Raw genomic sequence first — 22,866 nt, 5'->3', positions numbered from 1 at the left:
CAGTCAGGTTTCAAGACTGGGCATTCAACTGAGACTGCTCTTCTCTGTGTCACGGAGGCTCTCCGCACTGCTAAAGCTAACTCTCTCTCCTCTGCTCTCATCCTTCTAGACCTATCTGCTGCCTTTGATACTGTGAACCATCAGATCCTCCTCTCCACCCTCTCCGAGTTGGGCATCTCCGGCGCGGCCCACGCTTGGATTGCGTCCTACCTGACAGGTCGATCCTACCAGGTGGCGTGGCGAGAATCTGTCTCCGCACCATGCGCTCTCACCACTGGTGTCACCCAGGGCTCTGTTCTAGGCCCTCTCCTATTCTCGCTATACACCAAGTCACTTGGCTCTGTCATATCCTCACATGGTCTCTCCTATCATTTCTATGCAGACGACACACAATTAATCTTCTCCTTTCCCCCTTCTGATAACCAGGCGGCGAATCGCATCTCTACATGTCTGTCAGACATATCAGTGTGGATGACGGATCACCAGCTCAAGCTGAACCTCGGCAAGACGGAGCTGCTCTTCCTCCCGGGGAAGGACTGCCCGTTCCATGATCTCGCCATCACGGTTGACAACTCCCTTGTGTCCTCCTCCCAGAGTGCTAAGAACCTTGGCGTGATCCTGGACAACACCCTGTCGTTCTCCACTAACATCAAGGCGGTGACCCGATCCTGTAGGTTCATGCTCTACAACATTCGCAGAGTACGACCCTGCCTCACACAGGAAGCGGCGCAGGTCCTAATCCAGGCACTTGTCATCTCCCGTCTGGATTACTGCAACTCGCTGTTGGCTGGGCTCCCTGCCTGTGCCATTAAACCCCTACAACTCATCCAGAACGCCGCAGCCCGTCTGGTGTTCAACCTTCCCAAGTTCTCTCACGTCACCCCGCTCCTCCGCTCTCTCCACTGGCTTCCAGTTGAAGCTCGCATCCGCTACAAGACCATGGTGATTGCCTACGGAGCTGTGAAGGGAACGGCACCTCCATACCTTCAGGCTCTGATCAGGCCCTACACCCAAACAAGGGCACTGCGTTCATCCACCACTGGCCTGCTGGCCCCCCTACCTCTGAGGAAGCACAGTTCCCGCTCAGCCCAGTCAAAACTGTTCGCTGCTCTGGCACCCCAATGGTGGAACAAGCTCCCTCACGACGCCAGGACAGCGGAGTCAATCACCACCTTCCGGAGACACCTGAAACCCCACCTCTTTAAGGAATACCTAGGATAGGATAAAGTAATCCTTCTAACCCCCCCCCCCCCCCTTAAAAGATTTAGATGCACTATTGTAAAGTGGTTGTTCCACTGGATATCATAAGGTGAATGCACCATTTTGTAAGTCGCTCTGGATAAGAGCGTCTGCTAAATGACTTAAATGTAGAATGTAAATGAAAGACAGTACTGGTTGATACATTGCATTTTCAACGTTGATTCCACATCACAATACTTTGAAGGAACGTTAATTCAACCAGTGTGTGCCCATGCAGTGAGTGGGTCAGTTGTAAGAGCTAGGAATGTATTTGTGCAGTTAAGCCTTTTGAAAATTAGTTAAAGATAAGGCTAGACAATAACTTATTCGGTCAACAATACAAATCTGCTCAAATGTTAGAAAAACTTCACCCACTTTCACGTTGTTCCTTTCTACTTTGTTATACAAGACAATTCGTTGTAGAATAAATGGCCTGATATCTATTGTTTCTTATGTGCATGGCTGTGCATGAATTTGGTGATTTGGCGTCTGATGTTTTTTCTAGTGTTTATCTACTGTGATATAAAGTGTTTGTCAGTTCCAGGAAACGTATTAGGTTCTTTTTAAAGGTTCCACCCTCTCACTTATTTCCCCTGTTATCAGATAAATATCAAACAGCTCAGTGAAAGTGGCGAGGGCGGGTCCTCCTGAGAAGTAGAGCCAGTGGGTGAGTAGGAGGAATAGAGAGCTCTCATTTGCTTTGCCTCCACAACTGTCAAGTGATATTTGATTGCCTCATGTCTTGAGGATAGTCACAACCACAGTGCGTCCTTTATTTAAAGGGGGAGATCAAGCTGATCCTAACTCTTATAGGCCAATTTCTATTTTGCCCTGTTTATCAAAAGTGTTGATAGTCTTATACTCAGCTGGCCCCTCCCAAGATTTGGGTTAAATGCTCTACAACAAAGCTTTCTTAGTGTCCAACAAGCTTTCTCTGCCCTTAACAGTACTCCGAACACCTCCAAAACAAAGGTAATGTGGTTTGGTAAGAACAATGCCCCTCTCCCCACCGGTGTGATTACTACCACTGAGGGTTTAGAGCTTGAGGTAGTCACCTCATACAAGTACTTGGGAGTATGGCTAGATGGTACACTGTCCTTCTCTCAGCACATATCAAAGCTGCAGGCTAAAGTTAAATCTAGACTTGCTTTCCTCTATCGTAATTGCTCCTCTTTCACCCCAGCTGCCAAACTAACCCTGATTCACATGACCATCCTACCCATACTAGATTACAGAGACGTAATTTATAGATTGGCAGGTAAGGGTGCTCTCGAGCGGCTAGATGTTCTTTACCATTCGGCCATCAGATTTGTCACCAATTCTCCTTATAGGACACATCACTGCACTCTATACTTGCCTTTGTGGTGTTGTCTGTGCCCAATAATGTTTGTACCATGTTTTGTGCTGCTACCATGTTTTGTGCTGCTACCATGTTGTGTTTCTACCATGTTGTTGTCATGTGGTGTTGCTACCATGCTGTGTTGTCATGTGTTGCTGCCATGCTATGTTGTTGTCTTAGGTCTCTCTTTATGTAGTGTTGTGGTTTCTCTCTTGTCGTGATGTGGGTTTTGTCCTATATATTTTTTTTATTTTTTTTATTTTTATTTTTTTATCCCAACCCCTGTCCCTGCAGGAGGCCTTTTGCCTTTTTTTGTAGGTCGTCATTGTAAATAACAATTTGTTCTTAACTGACTTCCCTGGTTAAATAAAGGTTCAATTTCTCTTGCACACGCCTACAGCTCAACGTGCTCAGGCCGCCCAAATGAGTCATGTGATGATCATGTTGAAACCTGTTGTCTGGTGTCACACGTCATGATTACCTGCTGTGTTCCTTCTCCATTTCACCAACGTGTGGAAGAAAAACCATAGCTTTAAAGGAACTGAAAGCACAAATGTGTTTTTCTTTCTTTCTCCAATGGTGTGGATCTTACTCACTCACTGTGTATTTACAGTACCTGATTGAAAGTACACCAAGAGAATAGACCAGTAATCAACCTGTGAGGCAGAAACCTATGTTTAGATAATGTACTAAACCTTTATCTTTGTAAAGACCAAACACTTGAAACTGCACTAAAAAGCAGTCATTCATTCACTTTATAGCATATCCATCAAAATAAATCAAATCTACTTGCTCTGTAAAATGAACCCTCCACTTATTTGATTTAGATTAGATTTATTAGGATCCCCATTAGCCAAAGCCGATGGCAACAGATAGTATAACTGAGGTCCGACACATAACGAGAAATACATTACAGACACAACTTATCCAGTTATTCTCAGTACATGCAGGTAGATAAGGATGTGTAAGACACTTTCTTAGGAATCTCTACCAGTTTAACTGCTGTATGTGGAAACTGTTCCTGAGGAAACCACTGTCATGCATGGCCTACGAGGATGCCCCACCCCAACCAGAAATGATTTTCTTTTTTTAAACATATTCATGAAAATATTCTGTAAATATATCAATCATCAAATGTCTTGTTTTGTCATTAAGTACCTCAAGCATCTACATTGAGAGGTAACTAACCTATTGTATAGTGTCACAACGCAATTTTAATCAGCCGGATAAGGTTTACTCTACATTGAGCATTATGCTGTGTTGTATGTATGTATGTATGCATGCAAAATATTTTAACTGTAGCTTGGGTGACCATCTGTTGTTCACCCAACTCCTTTGTAACATGATACTATATTGTCCAAATACATGTATTCAATATTTGTCATACGTTTTAAATTTCATGCAAATATGTAGCCTGGGTGTTTTTGCATATTTATGTGTACTGAATAAGTATAATGTCCTTGATTCTAAACCTGTATGGCCAAAACATTTCATTTAAGAGCATCTTGACTCTCATGGGGAGGGTTTATGGGTCTGGCTGTTGTCAATCTCATCTGTCAGTTGAGCTGCAGCCACGACTCAGAGAGCAGGTGAGTTCATTGCAGGAGGAAATGGTGTCTAGCATTCCAGAGGGAAATACGTAATAGTACTCGCCTCTGTGTGTGCTGTATCACAAGAAAGACAAGCTCTAGATTTTCAACTAAAGACTTTATTTTGACAGACATACCACCATGACATGTTATGCAAATTGATTTATATTTCACTGTTCCTGAAAGCTATTCTTCTTGTTTCAGATGTCAAAATGATGTGTGTGTATGTCAGTGGAGGCTGCTGAGGGGAGGACTGCTCATAATAATGGCTGGAACAGAGTAAATGGAATTTGATATCATTCCACCTATTCTGCTCCAGCCATTACCACGAGCCCGTCCTCCCCAATTAAGGTGCCACCTGTGGTGTATGTTGGGGTTACTAAACTTCTGCTTTTATGATATCAATCTAATACATAATAGAACTTCACCTACTACTGAACAATATGTAACAGTACAAAGCAGTGCCGGGTAACTGGGTAGGTACAGTATCAAGTCTCAGGCAGTTCCCACTGTTTTGTAATGCCACACCAGGAAGATCAGAGAAAGAAGGGAAGAACTCTAAGGGCTTACCTATAACAAGCTGCATTCTGACCCATACTCTGTATTGGGCTCAGATGAGGAAGTGAAATTATTGCATTTGTCTTTTGCTTCCTTGCTGGCATTGGTCTGAGCAAAGTCTCTGGAGACTTCCTCATATGACTAATAAGAGTACACACAGGTTCTGTCTCTCCATGAGATTGACGCTCTCTCACACACATCAACAGGTTCTCCACCAGACAAGCAGGCTGATTGATGCTCCTTCTAACTGCCACTCACTGGAACTGTAAGTAGAGAGAGAGAGAGAGAGAGAGAGAGAGAGAGAGAGAGAGAGAGAGAGAGAGAGAGAGAGAGAGAGAGAGAGAGAGTGAGAGCAGAATTAGCACACAATCCACCTAATATCCAAATCTTGTTCCGCTACAAGGGTTTACTGTATGTAAATGTTTGTAACTTCTTAGAGCTGATATCACTTATTTAGGTAGTTTTGGTTTCTTTGATAGTTCACTGGGATTGTCTTCATGTTGTGTGCTTGAGAGTTTTGCAAGTGTTCATTTCAACTACCACACAGTTAGCAGCAAGTGTTCAGTGAGACATGAAGTGTGTGATCATTGTAAGACAGGCGTGGGAAGCCTCATACTTGGCATTCAGGACTGTGTCTAGTCTTGTAGAAGTGGTGCAGAAAGAGTGTTCTGGTTTGAGATGCAGCGGTGAGAGAGGATGTGGTTAGAAGTAGATTGTTCAAACTATTCAGAGGTATAAGATCAACAACCCTAATCTCACTTTTGTCACGTGCAAATGAGTGGGGGTGTGGGGTATCGTAACCCATATTTATCTTGGAATTATCACCCCTATATAGTTGTGCATTAACTGGCATGGTATGCTTCTCCATTAGAGTTTACTTGTAAACTGAGCAATGTTTGTCTTAGCCTGACATTTTCTTCCTTATTCCAAGAGGCTTTTATGATGCATCAATAAACATTAAACACGTCTCTTATCAAACTTGGGTTTGATTGGGTCTACTCTGTCTAAGGTTGTCACCTGTTGTATTCGGCGCGTGTGACAAATAAAATTAGATTTGATCTTGAAAACACAAGTGCCTTTCCAATTTGAATGCATTCAGGATGAAAGGGTGGTCTTAAGGAACATATGATGGGGCATACACGTGTGTGTGTGTGTGTGTGTGTGGTGTGTGTGTGTGCGCGCGCGCATGTAACACTGCATGTTAAAGTAGAGATGAGGAGTTTCAATGTGTGCTTGTTCACTGTCACCATGATAGTCCATGATTGGTGAAAAATAACACTTTCTAAATATATTGCTATTCTTAGATATAAAGTCAACATTCCATAGGCCTACCCAGAATAGAAGGTAAAGGGTGTGGTGAAGGTATGCACAGCATGTCACTTTTCTACCTTTTATACTCAGTCATTAGTAATCACTTTGTAAAATAATTATTGGGTTTTTCCAGACCACTAAATGGAGGATGTGTCTGACTGGACTGGTGTAAAGTATTTGCGAAACAAATATCATAAAACATTTCTGTTTTGGTTCAAAGTAAGGAATATCCTCATGAATTCCAGTGGTCTATATTTGTTATGACAACGGACGCCAGCTGTATCAAACACTTTATTTAAGTTCACCTGAGCCTATAGGGGCTTTCTAGACCAGTATGACGTGAGCGTCTGCGTGCAGTCATGAGACTGTGGCGGCGCGAGCAGCCGATTCTATCCCTGCGCAGTGTGCACCTAACCACATTGAAAGTGTCTGAAAGCCCCGTGACCTCCACCATGCTTCTTCATGTGTTTACAGAGTCAGAGGTTGCCTCACCTCACCCCCCCCCCCCCCCCCCCCCCGGCCTTCCTGCACCTGTCACATCTTCCAAAACTGATGCTGTTGTTGTGGAAACTGTGATGAAGTGATAGAAAAGGGAGACGAGGAGGATTCCCCAACAGACAGAGTCCTGACAGAAGCCTGGAAGGACACTACTACTAGACATTGACGGACCTGAGGCAGAGTGTGCCACACTGAGCTGAGGACCAGCGGCATGGACCAGCAGCATGGAAAAGTGGAGCGCTTCCTCAAGCTGGGCTACTCCCATAGTGACATTGTACGAGTGCTAGAGAGCCTGCGTCATGACGCCCAGACCAACGAAATACTGGAGGAGCTGATCAAGACCTGCCAAATCACCACTACAACAACCACCCCCACCCCATCCATACCAGCCAGCCGCTCAGCCCATTCCAGCCCACAGCTGGTCCCTCGAGGCTGCAGCTCTCCCCAGCCCAGCCAGTCACTACGGCCCAGCTCAGCTACAGACAGGGATCCCACTTTGGTATTCAGACCGGTGGTAATTGATGGAAGCAATGTGGCCATGAGGTGAGAGTACTACTTCATTTTGGACTATAGGAATTTTAGCATTAAATAGATAAAGACAGAGTATAAATTGAAATGCTGGCACTAATTAAGCTAATGTATGTACTAATGAAAACATAACACCACATAGCGATTTATCTTGTCACCCATAGCACCTGTATTGTCAGATATGTTATAACAATAGTGAAAAACACATGCTACAAATACATCAACAGGTGATGACACTCTCAAACTAAAGCTGGGGGGGGGGGGGGGGGGTGACCTTTAAAGGATTCTACTTCTCAGGCAAACTCACTCCTCTTGCTCAAATTAACTTTGGCTTAAATCTCATTTACAGTTTGCTTACAAAGCAGCCTTTTGATTACTCAAGTCCTGAGTTTCCTTGTTCCTAAAGGTCTCTGTCCCAGAACACTCCCTAAACTTTCTAAGCAAAGTACATCTTTCTACTAATCATTGTGTATTTTCTATAACCTGTGCTATTGTTGTTGGGTTCGGTGCCCTGCCCCAGTGGCTTTATAAGGCAACAATGTCTTATCTTTGGTGGCCTGTTATGCAAAGTTGCCTACCACTTCCTGATGGTTGAGTGCAGGGAAACCCCACACTATATATAGAGCTGTCTGTATAGGCAAATGATCCACTCCCTGTGATCTGCTGTCAGTCAGGGACTGGGAGGCCTTATAGCACCATAGGTCTTAGGCCTGTCTAAAGTATTGCTGGAGACATCGCACCACTATTAGGATGCTGCAGCTCACATCTGACATAATGTTACACTTTTGTAACTTTGTATCTTCTCCAAGACTTTCTGTTATTCCAGTTTTTGGTCATTTGGGGAGATCGTTTTCACTTTAGACCTGTTTTCTGGGATTAAAGGACACACAACAGTCTCTTTGCTGGGGCTATGCAAAAGAGTTCACATGAATTGGAGTAGGTGAGTCACACAGCTAGCTGGCTTCCTGAAAAGGAAGAAGAGACGTGGCAGTCGTTTTAGAACTGAAAAAGGGAAGCTAATGTTCTACTGTGGCTCCTGTCTTTGCAGCCATGGCAACAAGCAAGTCTTTTCGTGCCGGGGGCTGTTGCTGGCAGTCAGGTGGTTTTTGGAGAGAGGTATCCGTGACATCACAGTGTTCGTGCCTCTGTGGAGAAAGGAGCAACCCCGTCCTGAGGCCCCCATGACAGGTAGGACACACCTGTTATACTATCTGACCAGGGCTAGATGGCACTGTGGAGCCACAGGTCACCAACACACTCAGCTCCTACACCATACAGTATTGATGGCCTTTTATAACTGAGAATTGTTGTTTACACCCTGTAGGCTGTGCACTTCTTTCTTGTCTTTTTAATGATTGATATGATACAATCAATCAAGTCTATGGAACTCTAACCTCTCGTCACGTGACCCTGCAGATCAGCCAATCCTCCATGAGCTGGAGAAGAGAAAGATCCTGGTGTACACCCCGTCACGCTGCGTCAACGGGAAGAGAGTGGTGTGTTACGACGACCGCTACATCATCAAACTGGCCTACGAGTCCGATGGCATCGTTGTGTCCAATGACAACTACAGAGATCTGCAGATAGAGAAGCCAGAGTGGAAGACGTTTATAGAGGAAAGGCTGTTGATGTACAGCTTCGCCAATGACAAGTAAGTCCCAACACTAAGACTTACAGCATCTAAGAGGGAACCTGATGAAGGGCCTATAAGGAGGATATAAACCATTTTCATTTGGGGTTGGCATATGAGAGACGGTATATCAACTGTTCCACCACCTACAAAATCCCTCCTGCTTGTATACTTGTAATACATCTGTAATGAAGACATGACTTCAGGAGTTTTGGGCATCATGTTTAAATCATACTCATATGAATTTATATTCAAGGTTCATGTTTACATCATATTCAAATGACTTTATATTCAAGGTTCATGCCTCCTGATGATCCTCTGGGAAGGAATGGCCCGACAATTGACAACTTTCTGAGAATAAAGCAGTGGACCCCAGAAAACAAGAAGGAGCGTTGCCCGTATGGTTGGTAGATATTTTACAATACACACTTTTATTTTCAGTTTCCTACCTCATTCACCTGGGGGTTTTGACTGTAACTCATCCAATGTGAGCCAGCTGAGCAGGATTTGATTTGTAGTTTGTGACTAGTAGTTGGATCAGTTGTGATTTCATTTGGCTGCGTGTCAGTCGGCTGTTGGCAATGAGAGAGCAGCACCACTCCAAGGCTACAGCACAGCGCCACTCACAAACAAAATACCGTATTATCAACACCCAGGATAATAGAGCTAACGGCAGGCCTGGGATTATTCCTGTCAGAGTACAACAGACCCTCAGAGCACTCTGCCGTGTACCTAGTGGAACAAAAACAGGCTGGAGACTAGACATATTTTGTTTGCTTTGCTAAGTGTGTTTACAGTACTAAAGAAGGGGGGAAGAGGTCTTTACAGTGAGTGCACTGAGACAGACACACATCCTAGTTGACAGTCTCTTTAAAGAGTTACAGAGTTACATATGTGAGCCATGTTTTTGAAAGCCCATAAATATTCCTTATATGTTTCTTTCCAGGGAAGAAGTGTACTTATGGAGTGAAGTGCAAGTTCTACCACCCAGAGCGCTCCAACCAATCGCAGCTGTCTGTAGCAGATGAGCTTAGAGCCAAGAGCAAACCTGCCGCTCAGACAGACAGGGAGTGGTCATTTATCCCCTCAGGCCTCGGCCAGGAGGCCCATATCTACACATCCCTTTATGAGCCAGACCACACTACTAATCATCTACACAGATATCCTTCCACACCACCTCACCTTAGAAAAAATGAACATTCCCATTCCCACAGAGCTTCGCCAAGTGATCAGTTCACCAGCCAGAGAGAAACAGGTAGCCCAGCTCTACACCACAAGTCCAGCCACCACTTCTGCCCCAGCCCAGACACTGACGAGGCCTTTGGCTCTATGGAGGCCTCCCTGTCCAGGCTATATGTCCAGGACCAGACAAACAGCACCAAAGGGCCCGGGGTGTCTTACACATACAGCAGCGGGGTGGCCGGCTGCAGCCAGGGCAGTGGGGACGTCTACCCCTCCAGCACTTACAGCAGCCACAGTCACGGCAGCAACACACAGAGGCTCAGCCTGGGTGGGCCTTCCTCGGGAGTCCACTATGCCCCCCAAAGACTGCTACAGTGTGGCTGTGACCACTCACAGAGCTGTGAGTGCAGCCAGTGCATGTACGGCCACCAGCATCTCCAGCCACAGCTAAGAAAGAGCTCCTATGTCGTTCACAGTAACCCCATCCATTTCACAGAGCAGTACTTTCAGAGTCCTCCCCCACAAAGGCAGAGTCACAGCCTCCCAGAACACAGCCTGGGACAGGGCCTCTCTGGTGAGAGAATGGAGATGACTAGGTCCAATGAAGGTAAAGCTCCAGATAGTGAGCAGAGGAGGAGTGTGAAGAACCAGCTCAGCACCCTCTTCCCCCCCAGCATGGTAGACTATGTGATGAGTCTATACCCACACACCCTCAACAAGTCAGAGCTGGTTCCTCTGATCCAGAGGTTCAGAACCAGCCACGTTCCCTTCTAACATGCAAGACCTTTCTCTGTAAGCATTAAACACAGTAGTTCTTCCTCAGCAGACTAGAGACAAGCTTGAAAATGTAGCAGTCTGTGCTGAATTTCCTATGTATGTATAAGTCAAGTGCAATGCACTACCATCTTCTGAATGATGCTAGTTCATTTTGAATCTAGCATTGACTTAAAGATTATCAAAGCAGCATGTGTTGTTTTAACATGTAGCCTCAAACTGAGGGAAGCTATTTGACAAAATGGGTGTTAACCTGTACGGTATGCAGAATAATACTGTCCTTGTCATTTGTTTGTTGTCCATATTAAACATAAGTCCTTGAAAATTGTCTGATGATCTGTCTCATTTACCACATTACACTGCCAAGCTTCCTGAACTTTATCATAGCAACTATTTTAGGTCTCTACTGCCATCTACTGGAGTGAGGAGATGTGACAATCGTCATCACATCACTGCAAGCCAACAACCAATGGAATGGAATCAAAATGTGGAATATCTAGTAAGAAATCCAGAATTTCAGAATATATTTATTTTTATTTTTACAAATAACTTATCTGTTACAAAGACAGTTTTCCCAGCTAAAATCAAAAAACACTTTAGTTATCCAAATTTGTTTTTTTTATGAATAAAACATTTATTAACCGACTTCACACCGAGCTGCAGATAAAGCTGAACAATTTGTTTCTTAGGGGTTTTTACAGATTTTTTTTTTTATAAGTGCTTAAGAGACAACTAAGAATTTGGCTTCTACCTAATCAGTTTTTGACAATACTAAGTTTTGGTAAAAAAAAAAAGACATCTTAATTTGTGACTGCATAGATTGTCAATACAAATGCCATTCTAAGGCAGTAATGTGTGGCAGCATTTCACAACGTGAAAAACCAACAATAATAACCTATTCCACAATTAAGGTAAAATCATTACAATGGTAAACTTTTAAACTATCCTCATAAAAAAAAAAGCTTCACAGGACAAGTTAAACCAATTAAAACATGATTATACAATGAGGACAGACACTATTTTGTCTCACTTTATTGGAAATATAACAATGGCACTGTCCTTATTGTCTTTTATTAGAGGAGATATTCTAAACTTCTGGCCAGGGGGAGATACGGTAAAGCACATACCTATATAAATATCTGCTGATTTGAAAGAGGAATACTTTAAAACATATTCACTTGGAACACTTACCCAATTTATACTGCATAGCAAAATATTTTGATTCTGAAAGCCCTCAGGAAACAGTCACCTTCCACCAAGCTGTACATGGGCCTTAACACCTTAATACAATTACCAAAGTCCGTCTTTCTTTCATCCGACTCGAAAGCTTCTATTCTGATGCAAGTTTTAGGATGAACTGTAAAATTCATGCGTCTCTTGGCACTGAGGTGTAAAAGTCCCCAAATATTAAACCTACATTCCAGTTGTCAGATAAGATGGCAGTTTGTAATTCTGCTTATGAGCTTTTTTCACCTGTCCAAGAGCTCTTGCATCCTAAAAAAAACTCCATCTTTCTTTCGACTTTGCTGCATCTGCAGATCGTACACAGGAAATTCAGCATATACACAAGCGATGAACGACAGACTGAGCGGAAGAAGCTTCATGACTGCATAGTTTTCATTCAACTGCTCCTCTTTTTTCCACAATGCTTCAATTCTCACAGAAATCGAGTAAAAAGCTTAAAAGGACACCGTGCTTATTGGTTTGAAAGAAAATGGAAACAAAACAAGACAAAACAAAGTAAATAAAGTCTATAAAGCTATACTTACAGGAAATACAAGTGATTCATAGTGAGAAAGAAGGCTTTTAAGGCACATTCAAAAATGATGTACAGTAAAAAGCATAAGGGTATTTCCTCCCTCCATGTACTGTACACATAAAGCATGCAATTGAGTTTCTGTTCTTTTTACTCTAGATTGAAGAGACGCAGATTGATAAGGGACATTACAGAGGACGAGAGAAAAGTTTTGGTGGCAGTAAGTTTCCCCCTGTCATCCTCTAGAAACAGCAACCAAACAAATAGTCAACAAGTAGTCTGTTAGTTTTCCCTTCAGGTGCGAGGTGACGGCTGACCAAAGTTCCCATTCCTGATTAGGCCATCACAGAAGAAGAAAAAAATCAGCAAATGCACGTTGGCACCCATGTTGGCTTACGTGTTTGTGTGTGCCAACACACTGCAGGACAACTTGTTAATACTGTATATGGAAGCAGCGAGGCATCCCCAGGGGTAAAGTCGCCTGCCGAGCGTTGAGCAGGAGGGGGGAGAGGGGGGTGACCCCACGCATGCAGAGACTCCAAGGTGAGGTATCATCCAACTCTGCTGGCTTAGTAAAGTAACACAACCTGTAAACACTATCCAGTCAAGCCTTCAGTGGATAGCATTCTACAAACCTTGGAGGAGGGGGGAAAGAAACAGTCCCAAAATGGAAAAAACTACAAACCCCTGTCCATTCATTTTCTTACCACTAGAAAAAGAAAGAAAAAAAACCCAGTCTTTTCTAATGTAGTTTCTTTGATTCGCATTGAAAAGTGAAGCGGGCTGTTGGTATTGTTGGCGTCTTTGTGGCTCAGAAGTGCCGGGGGAACTCGCACTGTTCACAGCGGTTGAGGGCGGGGTGGTTGAGGAAGGTGCAGGCCGTGCAGCTCCACTGCGTCCCCTCGTCTTCCTCCTGGTCTGCTACAGTCTTAACGCTCTTACTGCTCGACTCTGGATGGAGGGAGGGAAGGAAAGAGAGAGCGGTAGACGGAGAGGAGTTAGTCACCCAACAGACTCCAGAGATAAACACACAGACACACAGTCAGCTGTAGAACATCAATCAAAATGGGGTCAGACTGTCAAGGGTTGTTCCTTCAAATGATACCCTTGAATATTAGGGGTGTATCTAGCTATCACCATATACAGCGCTGTTTTGGTTTCTGCAATAAAACTGGAATTTTGTACTTGCACCACTGATGGGTTGAATTGGCAGTTGTTGGTAGTTGGTGAATCACTCTGGTTCTTTCACTCTCCAGGATGTGTATTGCACAAGAAAACGCTTAATGCTAAGGAAGTATCAGAGTGCTTAGGAGAATCCTATCAAATGTTAAAATAGCAACAACATGCAAACCTCTCATCAACAAATGTCAATGGTGCTTTCTTTGTGTGAAATGGCAACATTTTATCTGAAGGTCATCTGTTGTAAGATTGTTAGGAAATGGTGTGCAGGGTGGCTTTGATTAACATTTTGTATTTTACCTTTATTTAACCAGGGGAAACCCATTGTGACCAGGGTCTCATTTACAAGGGTGCCCTGGGAACAATAAACCAACATGATCCATCTCAATACAACACTAAAAACGTACAATTACACATTCAAATTCAAAAGCAGCAGATAAAATGACACATCAGTCAAAACAAGTGCAGTTCTCCTTCAGCACATTCCTTATCAAAGTCCCGAACTGACCATTCGAGACCAGCGAGTCAAGCATCAAAGTGGCCTGCCGGTCATTCCATGCTATAGGGGCACAATTACTAAAAGCAATCTTCCCGGACTCTATGGAGATCTGCAAAACTTCTAGAACCAGCCAGTCTTGAGACCGAGTCTGATGTTGGCTGGATTTCCAATTTAGAAGTGAGGTGAGGTAGTATGGGAGTGTCTGGAGAACTGCTTTATATACAAATAGCAGCCAATGTTGGGCCCTTCTGGTAGTCAGAGACTCACAGCCAACAGAACTATATAAAAGGAAATGATGTGTTCCGAAAATTGCCTCCAGTGATAGACTGAATCTAAAGGTTTTAAAACAGAGGCTGCTGGGTGCATGTAGATTATATCATCATAGTCAGTACTGGGAGGGATGCTTGAACAATCTTCCTCTCGTTTTCAAACGTAAGGCAGGATTTATTTCTATGAAGGAAACCGATCTTAATTCTCAACTTCTTTGTCAGTTTTTAAATGTGTGTTTTAAAGGACAGCTTATCATTAACCCAAATACCTAAATACCAGCGGAGGCTGGTGGGAGGAACTATAGGACAGGCTCATTGTAATGGTTGGAATAGAATCAATGGAACGGTATCAAACACATCAAACATACGGAAACCACATGTTTTACACCGTTCCATTCATTCCATTCCAACCATTACAATGAGCCCATCTTGCTATAGCTCCTCCCACCAGCATCCACCGCTAAATACTTATTATGAGGGACTTGCTCAATTTGAGCTCCCTTCAAGGTGCAGATACGCAGGTCTTTAGGGTCAATTTTACCTGGAGAACAACAAACTTTTTAATCAACATTTATCACTAATTGAAGATAGGTGAGCGATTCTTGAATTGAATCAAAGCCAAGCTGAAGGTTGTGAATGGCCTGCTGCACTGAGGGGGCACAGGAATATTACTGTGTATTACTGTGTCATCTACATAGATGTAGGCCCCAGTTATTATTATTCAGGGACAAACCAACAGTATTAATGTAAATAGTGAACAGTAAAGGGCCTAGTATTGAGCCTTGTGGCACTCCTTTGGTTATGTTAATTAAACTGAACTCCATCAGCAGATATACATAGACTTCTGTTGTGCAGGTAGTTGTTTAACCAGCTGCTTGGTCAAGACCAATTTCAGATCGCCTCCGTAGCAGGAGTGCATGATTAACCATATTGAACGCTTTCGACAGATCAATATAAAGCGCAGCGCCGTGCTGTTTCCTGTCTAGTGCGTTAACTGCAGCGCCTTCAGAAAGTATTCACACCTCTTGACTTTTTCCACATTTTTTTGTGTTACAGCCTGAATTTAAAATTAATTAAATGTTGATTTTGTGTCACCCAATGCTCCATAAAATCAATGTGGAATTATGTTTTTAGAAATGTTTACAAACTAATTAAAAATGAAAATGTTATGAGAATCCTAAATAAGTTCAGGAGTAAAAATTTGCTTAACAAGTCACATAAGTTGCATGGACTCACTCTGTGTGCAACAGTAGTGTTTAACATGATTTTTGAATAACTGCCTCATCTCTGTACCCTACACATACAATTATCTATAAGGTTCCTCAGTCAAGCATTGAGTCTCAAACACAGATTCAACCACAAAGACCAGGGAGGTTTTCGAATGCCTCGCAAAAAAGGGTACCTATTGGTAGATGGGTGGTAATAAAAAAAAGCAGATATTGAATATCCCTTTGAGTATGGTGAAGTTATTAATTCCATTTTGGGCGGTGTATCAATACACCCAGTTACTACAACCACTCAGGGATTTCCTCATGAGGCCAATGGTAACTTTAAAACAGTTACAAAGTTTAATGGCTGTGATGGGAGAAAACTGAGGATGGATCAACAACATTGTAGTTACTCCACAATACTAACCTACATGACAGAGTGAAAAGAAGGAAGCCTGTATAGAATAACAAATATTCTATAAACATGCATCCTGTTTGCAATAAGGCACTAAAGTAAAACTGCAAAAAATGTGGCAAAGAAATTAACTTTATGTCCTGAATACAAAGCGTTTTGTTTGGGACAAATCCAACACAACATCACTGAGTATCACTCTTCATATTTTCAAACAGTGTGGTGTTGCGTCATGTTATGGGTATGCTTGTCAACGGCAAGGACTTGAGAGTTTTTTTGTTGATAAAAAGAAACGGAATAGAGCTAAGCACAGGCAAAATCCTAGAGGAAACCTGGGTGTCTACTTTCCAACAGACACTGGGAGACAAAATCACCTTTCAGCAGGACAATAACCTAAAACACACGGTCATATATACACTGGAGTTGCTTACCAAGACAACATTGAATGTTCCTGAGTGGCCTAGTTAAAGTTTTGACTTAAATCAGCTTGAAAATCGCTGGCAAGACTTGAAAATGTCTGTCTAGCAATGATCAACAACCAACTTGACAGAGCTTGAAGAATTGTAAAAATAATAATGTGCAAATATTGTACAATCCAGGTGTGCAAAGCTCTTAGAGACTTACCCAGAAAGACTCACAGCTGTTATCACTGCCAAAGGTTATTCTAACATGTATTGACTCAGGGGTGTGAATATTTACGTAAATGAGATATTTCTGTATCTCATTTTCAATAAATGTGAAAAATATTCTTAAAACATGTTTAACTTTGTCATCATAGAGTATTGTGGATGGGTCAGAAAAATGATACATTTTGAATTCAGGCTGTAACACAACAAAATGTGGAATAAGTGAAGGGGTATGAATACTTTCTGAAGGCATTGTATGTCATTTATGACTAGAGAAGCAGCCGAGATGGTGCAGTGTCCTGGCCTAAAGCCTGACTGGTGAGCATTCAGAATACATTTGTCTAAAAAGGACCACAGATGAGAATTTACCAAGAGTTCTAATATTTTCGCTGAACAATCTCAAGTTTTGAGATTGGGTGATAATTATTAAGATGTCAGGGATCACCACCTTTGTGGATGGGAAGAACACAGGGCCTACCCAGTATGAAGGAGGAAAGGGAGAGGTTGGACCACTGGGACAGACAGATGGATATACAGATGGATATACAGACGGATAGACAGAGCTACAGGTACCAACCCAGAGGGACAGACAGACAGAGGGACAGACATACAGAGGCACAGGCAGAAAGACAGATGATTGGCAGAAAGACAGACAGCTAGACAGACATACAAAGAGACAGACAGACAGACATCTACCAACCCAGAGGGAAAGAAGGAAAGACAGAGGGACAGGCAGATAAGACAGACAGAAAAACAGACAGAGAGACAAACAGACAGAAAAACAGACAGAGATACAGGTACCAACCCAGAGGGATAGACAGAGGGACAGACAGAGGGATAGACAGAGGGACAGGCAGAGGGACAGGCAGAGGGACAGGTAGACAGGCAGACAGACAGACAGAGGGATAGACAGACAGACAGAGGGATAGACAGAGGGACAGACAGAGGGATAGACAGGGGGACAGGCAGAGGGACATTCAGACAGACAGAGGGACAGGCAAAGGGACAGGCGGACAGACATAGGGACAGGCAGAGGGACAGACAGACAGACAGACAGACAGACAGACAGACAGACAGACAGACAGACAGACAGACAGAGGGACAGGCAGACAGAAGGACAGGCAGACAGAGGGACAGGCAGACAGACAGAGGGTCAGGCAGACAGACAGAGGGACAGGCAGACAGACAGAGGGACAGAGAGACAGACAGGCAGACAGACCGAGGGACAGGCAGACAGACAGAGGGATAGGCAGACAGACAGAGTGACAGGCAGACAGACAGAGTGACAGGCAGGCAGGCAGACAGACAGACAGACAGACAGACAGACAGACAGACAGAGGGACAGGCAGACAAACAGAGGGACAGGCAGACAGACAGACAGGCAGACAGACGGAAAGACAGACAGAGCTACAGGTACCAACCCAGAGGGAGAGCAGCAGGGGGAGGAGGGGCAGAGGAGGGTTCCATGGTTAGGGTGGAGGTGACATTAAATGTTCTCCTGTCTTTCCCCAGGCCCTCTGGCTCTGACAGGTCCCAAGCACAGGATGAAGGGAAGGAAGGAAGAGATGGAGGAGAGGAATGGCAGGGAAACAAAGATGACAGATGCAGAGGTGAAAAATACAGCATGTATGAATGAAAACACTAACAGATAATTACATGAAAACAGTTAGGATGAAAGAATACATGATGTAATGAGAATCATCTAATCAATGCAGACTTGACCAGGATAGAAATAAATAAATAAATATCTGTTAGAAACCATCACAAGTACCGATCTAAAGCCCAAGTACTAATAGATATTAATTTATGACAAAGTTTAACACCAAAAAATGACAGATGGTAGTGGAAGCAGAAGAGGGTCTGGTTGTCCAGAGGCGACCATGCAACCTTTTCTAAACTTACCAACAGATAAAGTACCTTTGGGTTTGGGTGGGACAGGACCTAGGAATCCAATGTTGTCATAGAAGTTATGAATGGCACTGGGATTAAAGTGTGGTCCTGCAACAAACCGAAACAAGGGATTGCAATACAGGACAGAGACTGAACCAAAGTCATCCTAAGCTAAATTGAAATAGTGAGCATCAGTATAGCATATGAACATAGATACACCAGTCACACATACGACCCAAGGAAAACACTGCAGTAAAACACCTTAAGTTATAGGCCTATATCACAAAAACAAATAAACTCAGAAAACAAACCCATAACACTTTACTCCTAACATATTTGTCTGTTGGCTTCAGTAAGGGGCAATATTCATTTCTGAGCCACTTTTGTTTCTCCGTGTGTCACCTGTGTGACTGTGCTAGCTGGTGTATTAATCCTGTCAGCCGTGGAGAGCTGCCAGGGGGCCTATAAATGCCTTGTTACCAACTAGCAACAGGATGCAATTCAGGAAACAACTGGTAGTTAACATTACAATGGCAGCACCTTGACTGCATGTGCCGAGGGGATGTGACCAGACTAGGCCTGGCAGATGCAGTCCTACTACTTCTACTACAGCTGCACTGTACACTCCACAGGCCATTTCCCCCACTCTGCCTCGCTCTGCTTCGCAGTACGTTCCCCATTACAGAATACACAAACACTACTAAACATGAAATGAGTACCAGGCTGAACCTGAACCTTCCTTGCATTGCAAAAGACGGCATGTTAAAACACCACAGTACACCATAAACACACTGGACGTACCAGCACATGTATGCACACCACACACAGAGAGCTGGTGTTACATTCATCACAACACTGACAAGCACACCCACAAAACCAAGTGAGCCTCCTACCTTTTGTTTGAAGGAGATCGATTTCTTTAGTTAAGCAGTCAATGTCGATCTGCAGTACCCTGTTTTTGCATCGCAACTGCTGCATTTCCTCAATCTGATAAGAGAGAATGAATCAGGTTCATATAAACCGCCATTTACAGACAGGCAGGCAGACAGGCAGCACTGTCTGCTGTAGAGACACAGTGGAGGAGTAGAGAGAGTGATAGCCTAGGCACAAGCTGTACAGTACTGACACACAACACAAGTCTAGCCTATAATACGTCAATGGAGGTGCAGGGAGCCAAGTGGGCTAACACCGCAGAAGGAGAGTTCTCTCCAGATCTCTCTGGCCTAGTGAATACACAGAATACACAACACAAGAGCTACTGAGCTGAACTCCAGGCTTTTAACTTGACCTTCCATGTCCCCTTTTTCCTCTCCTGACAAACACACACTGATAGCTGGCAAGAACCGAAAACTCAAAGCACCACTTGATTTTGCGTTCTGATATATTTCAACAAACTCACAGCTGCACTCTTAATGTTAACATGACGTTGGGTGAAAACATGGAAGTGTGTGTGCGTTTTTGCCCCAAAGAATCATGGATTCCTTAGAAACATACAGTAAATACACTATGTGACTTAGGAGTGAGTTGTGAAGTCAAATTGCCATGGATCTCTACTAAGACTGAGCAATATGTCAAACATGACGTACCCATTTGAAGTCATTTCTTATCAAGTCGGATATCTATGAAGATAATATGCTGTTAAATCTGTAGTAAACAAAAATGACCAAACTAAACGCATTAATACAGCACAGGAGGCTGCTGAGGGGAGGACGGCTCATAATAATGGACGGAACTGAGCAAATGGAATGGCAACAAATACCCATGTGTTTGATACCACTCAGATGATTCCGCTCCAGTCATTACCACGAGCCCGTCCTCACCAATTAAAGTGCCACCAACCTCATGTGACAGTAGCTGGGAGAGTAGTGTCTGTGGGGACTTACCGAGGGGATTTGGGACTGGGAGTTGGATCGTTCTAGTCGTCTCCTGGTCAGATCGTTCTCCATCTCGTTGACTTCCTCTTTTAGCTTCTCCAGCTTCTTCTTCTTCAGCTCCAGCTCATGCCACAGCCGGTCCATACGGGCCTTCTGGTGAACCAACAGTGCTGGAAGATACATAGTACACATTAACACAAAAAAACTGACATGGGGACAGACTGATGGCTTAGACCAGTGCTCTCCAACCCTGTTCCTTGGAGAGCTACCCTCCTGTAGGTTTTCACTCCAACCCTGTTCCTTGGAGAGCTACCCTCCTGTAGGTTTTCACTCCAACCCTGTTCCTGGAGAGCTACCCTCCTGTAGGTTTTCACTATAACCCTGTTCCTGGAGAGCTACCCTCCTGTAGGTTTTCACCCCAACCCTGTTCCTTGGAGAGCTACCCTCCTGTAGGTTTTCACTCCAACCCTGTTCCTTGGAGAGCTACCCTCCTGTAGGTTTTCACTCCAACCCTGTTCCTGGAGAGCTACCCTCCTGTAGGTTTTCACTCCAACCCTGTTCCTTGGAGAGCTACCCTCCTGTAGGTTTTCACTCCAACCCTGTTCCTTGGAGAGCTACCCTCCTGTAGGTTTTCACTCCAACCCTGTTCCTGGAGAGCTACCCTCCTGTAGGTTTTTGGTATTTTATTAAGTTGTGAAAGCCACAGCTACTCTTCCTGGGCTCCACACAGAACATTAAACATGACATAATACAGAAGAGTACTAGACAAGAACAGCTCAAGGACAGAACTACATACATTTAAAAAAGACACAAACAGCCTACATATCAAAACATACACACAAAAGATGGCGTTGTGCCGCGAGGTGTTGTTTTATCTGTCTTTTTTTAACCAGGTTTGCTGTTTATTTCAGCAATCTGAGATGGAAGGGCGTTCCATGCAATAATGGCTCTATATAATAGTGTACACTTTCTAGATTTTTTTCTGGATTTTTGAGACTATGAAAAGACCCGGGTGGCATGTCTGGTGGGATAAGTGTGTGGACTGTGTGTAAGTTGACTATGCAAACAACTTAGAATTTTCAACACATTAATGTTTCTTATGAAAAGAAGTGATGCAGTCAGAATGTCCTTAACTCTTAGCCAAGAAAGACTGGCATGCATAGTATTTACCGTGACTTCGGAAAGTATTCAGACCCCTTGACATTTTCCACATTTTGTTACGTTACAGCCTTATTCTAAAATATTCAGACCCTTTGCTATGAGACTTGAAATTGAGCTCAGGTGCATCCTGTTTCCATTGATCATCCTTGAGATGTTTCTACAACTTCATTGGAGTCCACCTGTCGTAACTTCAATTGATTGGACATGATGTGGAAAGGCACACACCTGTCTGTATTAGGTCCCACAGTTGACAGTGCATGTCAGAGCAAAAACCAAGCCATGAGGTCGAAGGATTATCCGTAGAGCTCCAAGACAGGATTGTCGAGGCACAGATCTGGGGAAGGGTACCAAATATTTCTGCAGCATTGAAGGTCCCCAAGAACACAGTGGCCTCCATCATTCTTAAATGGAAGACTCTTCCTAGAGGCCAAACTGAGCAATTGGGGGAGAAGGGCCTCGGTCAGGGAGGTGACCAAGAACCTGATGGTCACTCTATTAGAGCTCTAGAGTTTCTCTGTGGAGATGGGAGAACCTTCCAGAAGGACAACAATCTCTACCGCACTCCACCAATCAGGCCTTTATGTTAGAGTGGCCAGACGGAAGCCACTCCTCAGTAAAAGGAACATGACAGCCTGCTTGGAGTTTTCCAAAAGGCACCTCAAGACTCTCAGACCATGAGAAACAAGATTCTCTGGTCTGATGAAACCAATATTGAACTCTTTGGCCTGAATGCCAAGTGTCACATCTGGAGGAAACCTGTCACCATCCCTACGGTGAAGCATGGTGGTGGCAGCATCATGCTGTGGGGATGTTTGTCAGCGGCAGGGGCTGGGAGACTAGTCAGGATCGAGGGAAAGATGAACGGCGCAAAGTACAAAGAGATCCTTGATAAAAAACTGTTCCAGAGTGCTCAGGACCTCAAACTGGGGTGAAGGTTCACCTTCCAACAGGACAATGACCCTAAGCACACAGCCAAGACAATGCAAGAGTAGCTTAGGTACAAGTCTCTGAATGTCTTTGAGTGGCCCAGCCAGACCCGTACTTGAACCCGATCGAACATCTCTGGAGAGACCTGAAAATGCCTGTGCAGCAACGCACCCAATCCAACCTGACAGAGCTTTAGAGGATCTGCAGAGCATAATGGGAGAAACTCCACAAATACGGGTGTGCCAAGCTTGTAGCGTCATACCCAAGAAGACTAGAGGCTATAATCGCTGCCAAAGTTGCTTCAAAAGAATATGGAGTAAAGGGTCTGAATACATATGTAAGTGTGATATTTCAGATATATATTTCTTTATACATTTTCTAAAATGTCTAAAAAACTGTTTTGCTTTGTCATTATGG

At 43.8% G+C, this 22,866-nt stretch overlaps 2 protein-coding genes across 10 annotated transcripts in view; one reads left to right on the top strand and one right to left on the bottom strand.

The window, feature by feature from the left end:
* Positions 1-1,386: 1,386 nt before the first annotated feature.
* On the top strand, positions 1,387-10,973 carry LOC106571305 (putative ribonuclease ZC3H12D). Of its 3 annotated transcripts, none has more exons than XM_082961722.1 (6): positions 1,387-4,990; positions 6,511-7,077; positions 8,111-8,250; positions 8,479-8,713; positions 8,989-9,095; positions 9,639-10,973. In XM_082961722.1, exons 2-6 carry the CDS (start codon positions 6,746-6,748, stop codon positions 10,646-10,648), a joined length of 1,824 nt encoding a protein of 607 aa, XP_082817848.1. In that variant the 5' UTR covers positions 1,387-4,990; positions 6,511-6,745; the 3' UTR covers positions 10,649-10,973. The 3 variants fall into 3 exon arrangements, with proteins under 3 accessions (XP_082817848.1, XP_082817847.1, XP_045551608.1); XM_082961721.1 differs by having other exon boundaries at positions 1,387-4,994; positions 5,029-7,077; XM_045695652.2 differs by lacking the exons at positions 1,387-4,990; positions 6,511-7,077 and adding an exon at positions 7,096-8,002.
* A 182-nt stretch (positions 10,974-11,155) lies between these two features.
* LOC106571309 (TGF-beta-activated kinase 1 and MAP3K7-binding protein 2) overlaps positions 11,156-22,866 on the bottom strand; it is a 70,272-nt gene continuing 58,561 nt past the window's right edge. For 2 of the 7 annotated variants that reach the window (XM_014144224.2, XM_045695648.1), the window contains exons 4-8: positions 20,371-20,531; positions 19,381-19,474; positions 18,500-18,595; positions 18,019-18,120; positions 11,156-13,355 (exon numbers count right to left, since the gene is read on the bottom strand). In XM_014144224.2, coding sequence (XP_013999699.1) covers positions 13,216-13,355; positions 18,019-18,120; positions 18,500-18,595; positions 19,381-19,474; positions 20,371-20,531 — 593 coding nt within the window. In that variant the 3' untranslated portion in view covers positions 11,156-13,215. The other 5 variants (XM_014144226.2, XM_014144229.2, XM_014144228.2 and 2 more) reach the window with 5 other exon arrangements.

This window comes from Salmo salar, chromosome 15 (assembly GCF_965601325.2).
Source record: "Salmo salar chromosome 15, fSalSal1, whole genome shotgun sequence".
Lineage (NCBI taxonomy): Eukaryota > Metazoa > Chordata > Actinopteri > Salmoniformes > Salmonidae > Salmo > Salmo salar.
This window is presented reverse-complemented; position numbering and strand designations above follow the sequence as displayed.

Bases quoted from the DNA above. Each gene is read 5' to 3' on its own strand.
- LOC106571305 (XM_082961722.1), top strand. From the start codon at position 6,746: ATGGACCAGCAGCATGGAAAAGTGGAGCGCTTCCTCAAGCTGGGCTAC. The intron at 8,251-8,478 runs GTAGGACACACC...GTGACCCTGCAG, and splicing joins TCCTGAGGCCCCCATGACAG to ATCAGCCAATCCTCCATGAG. The intron at 8,714-8,988 runs GTAAGTCCCAAC...TTTATATTCAAG, and splicing joins TACAGCTTCGCCAATGACAA to GTTCATGCCTCCTGATGATC.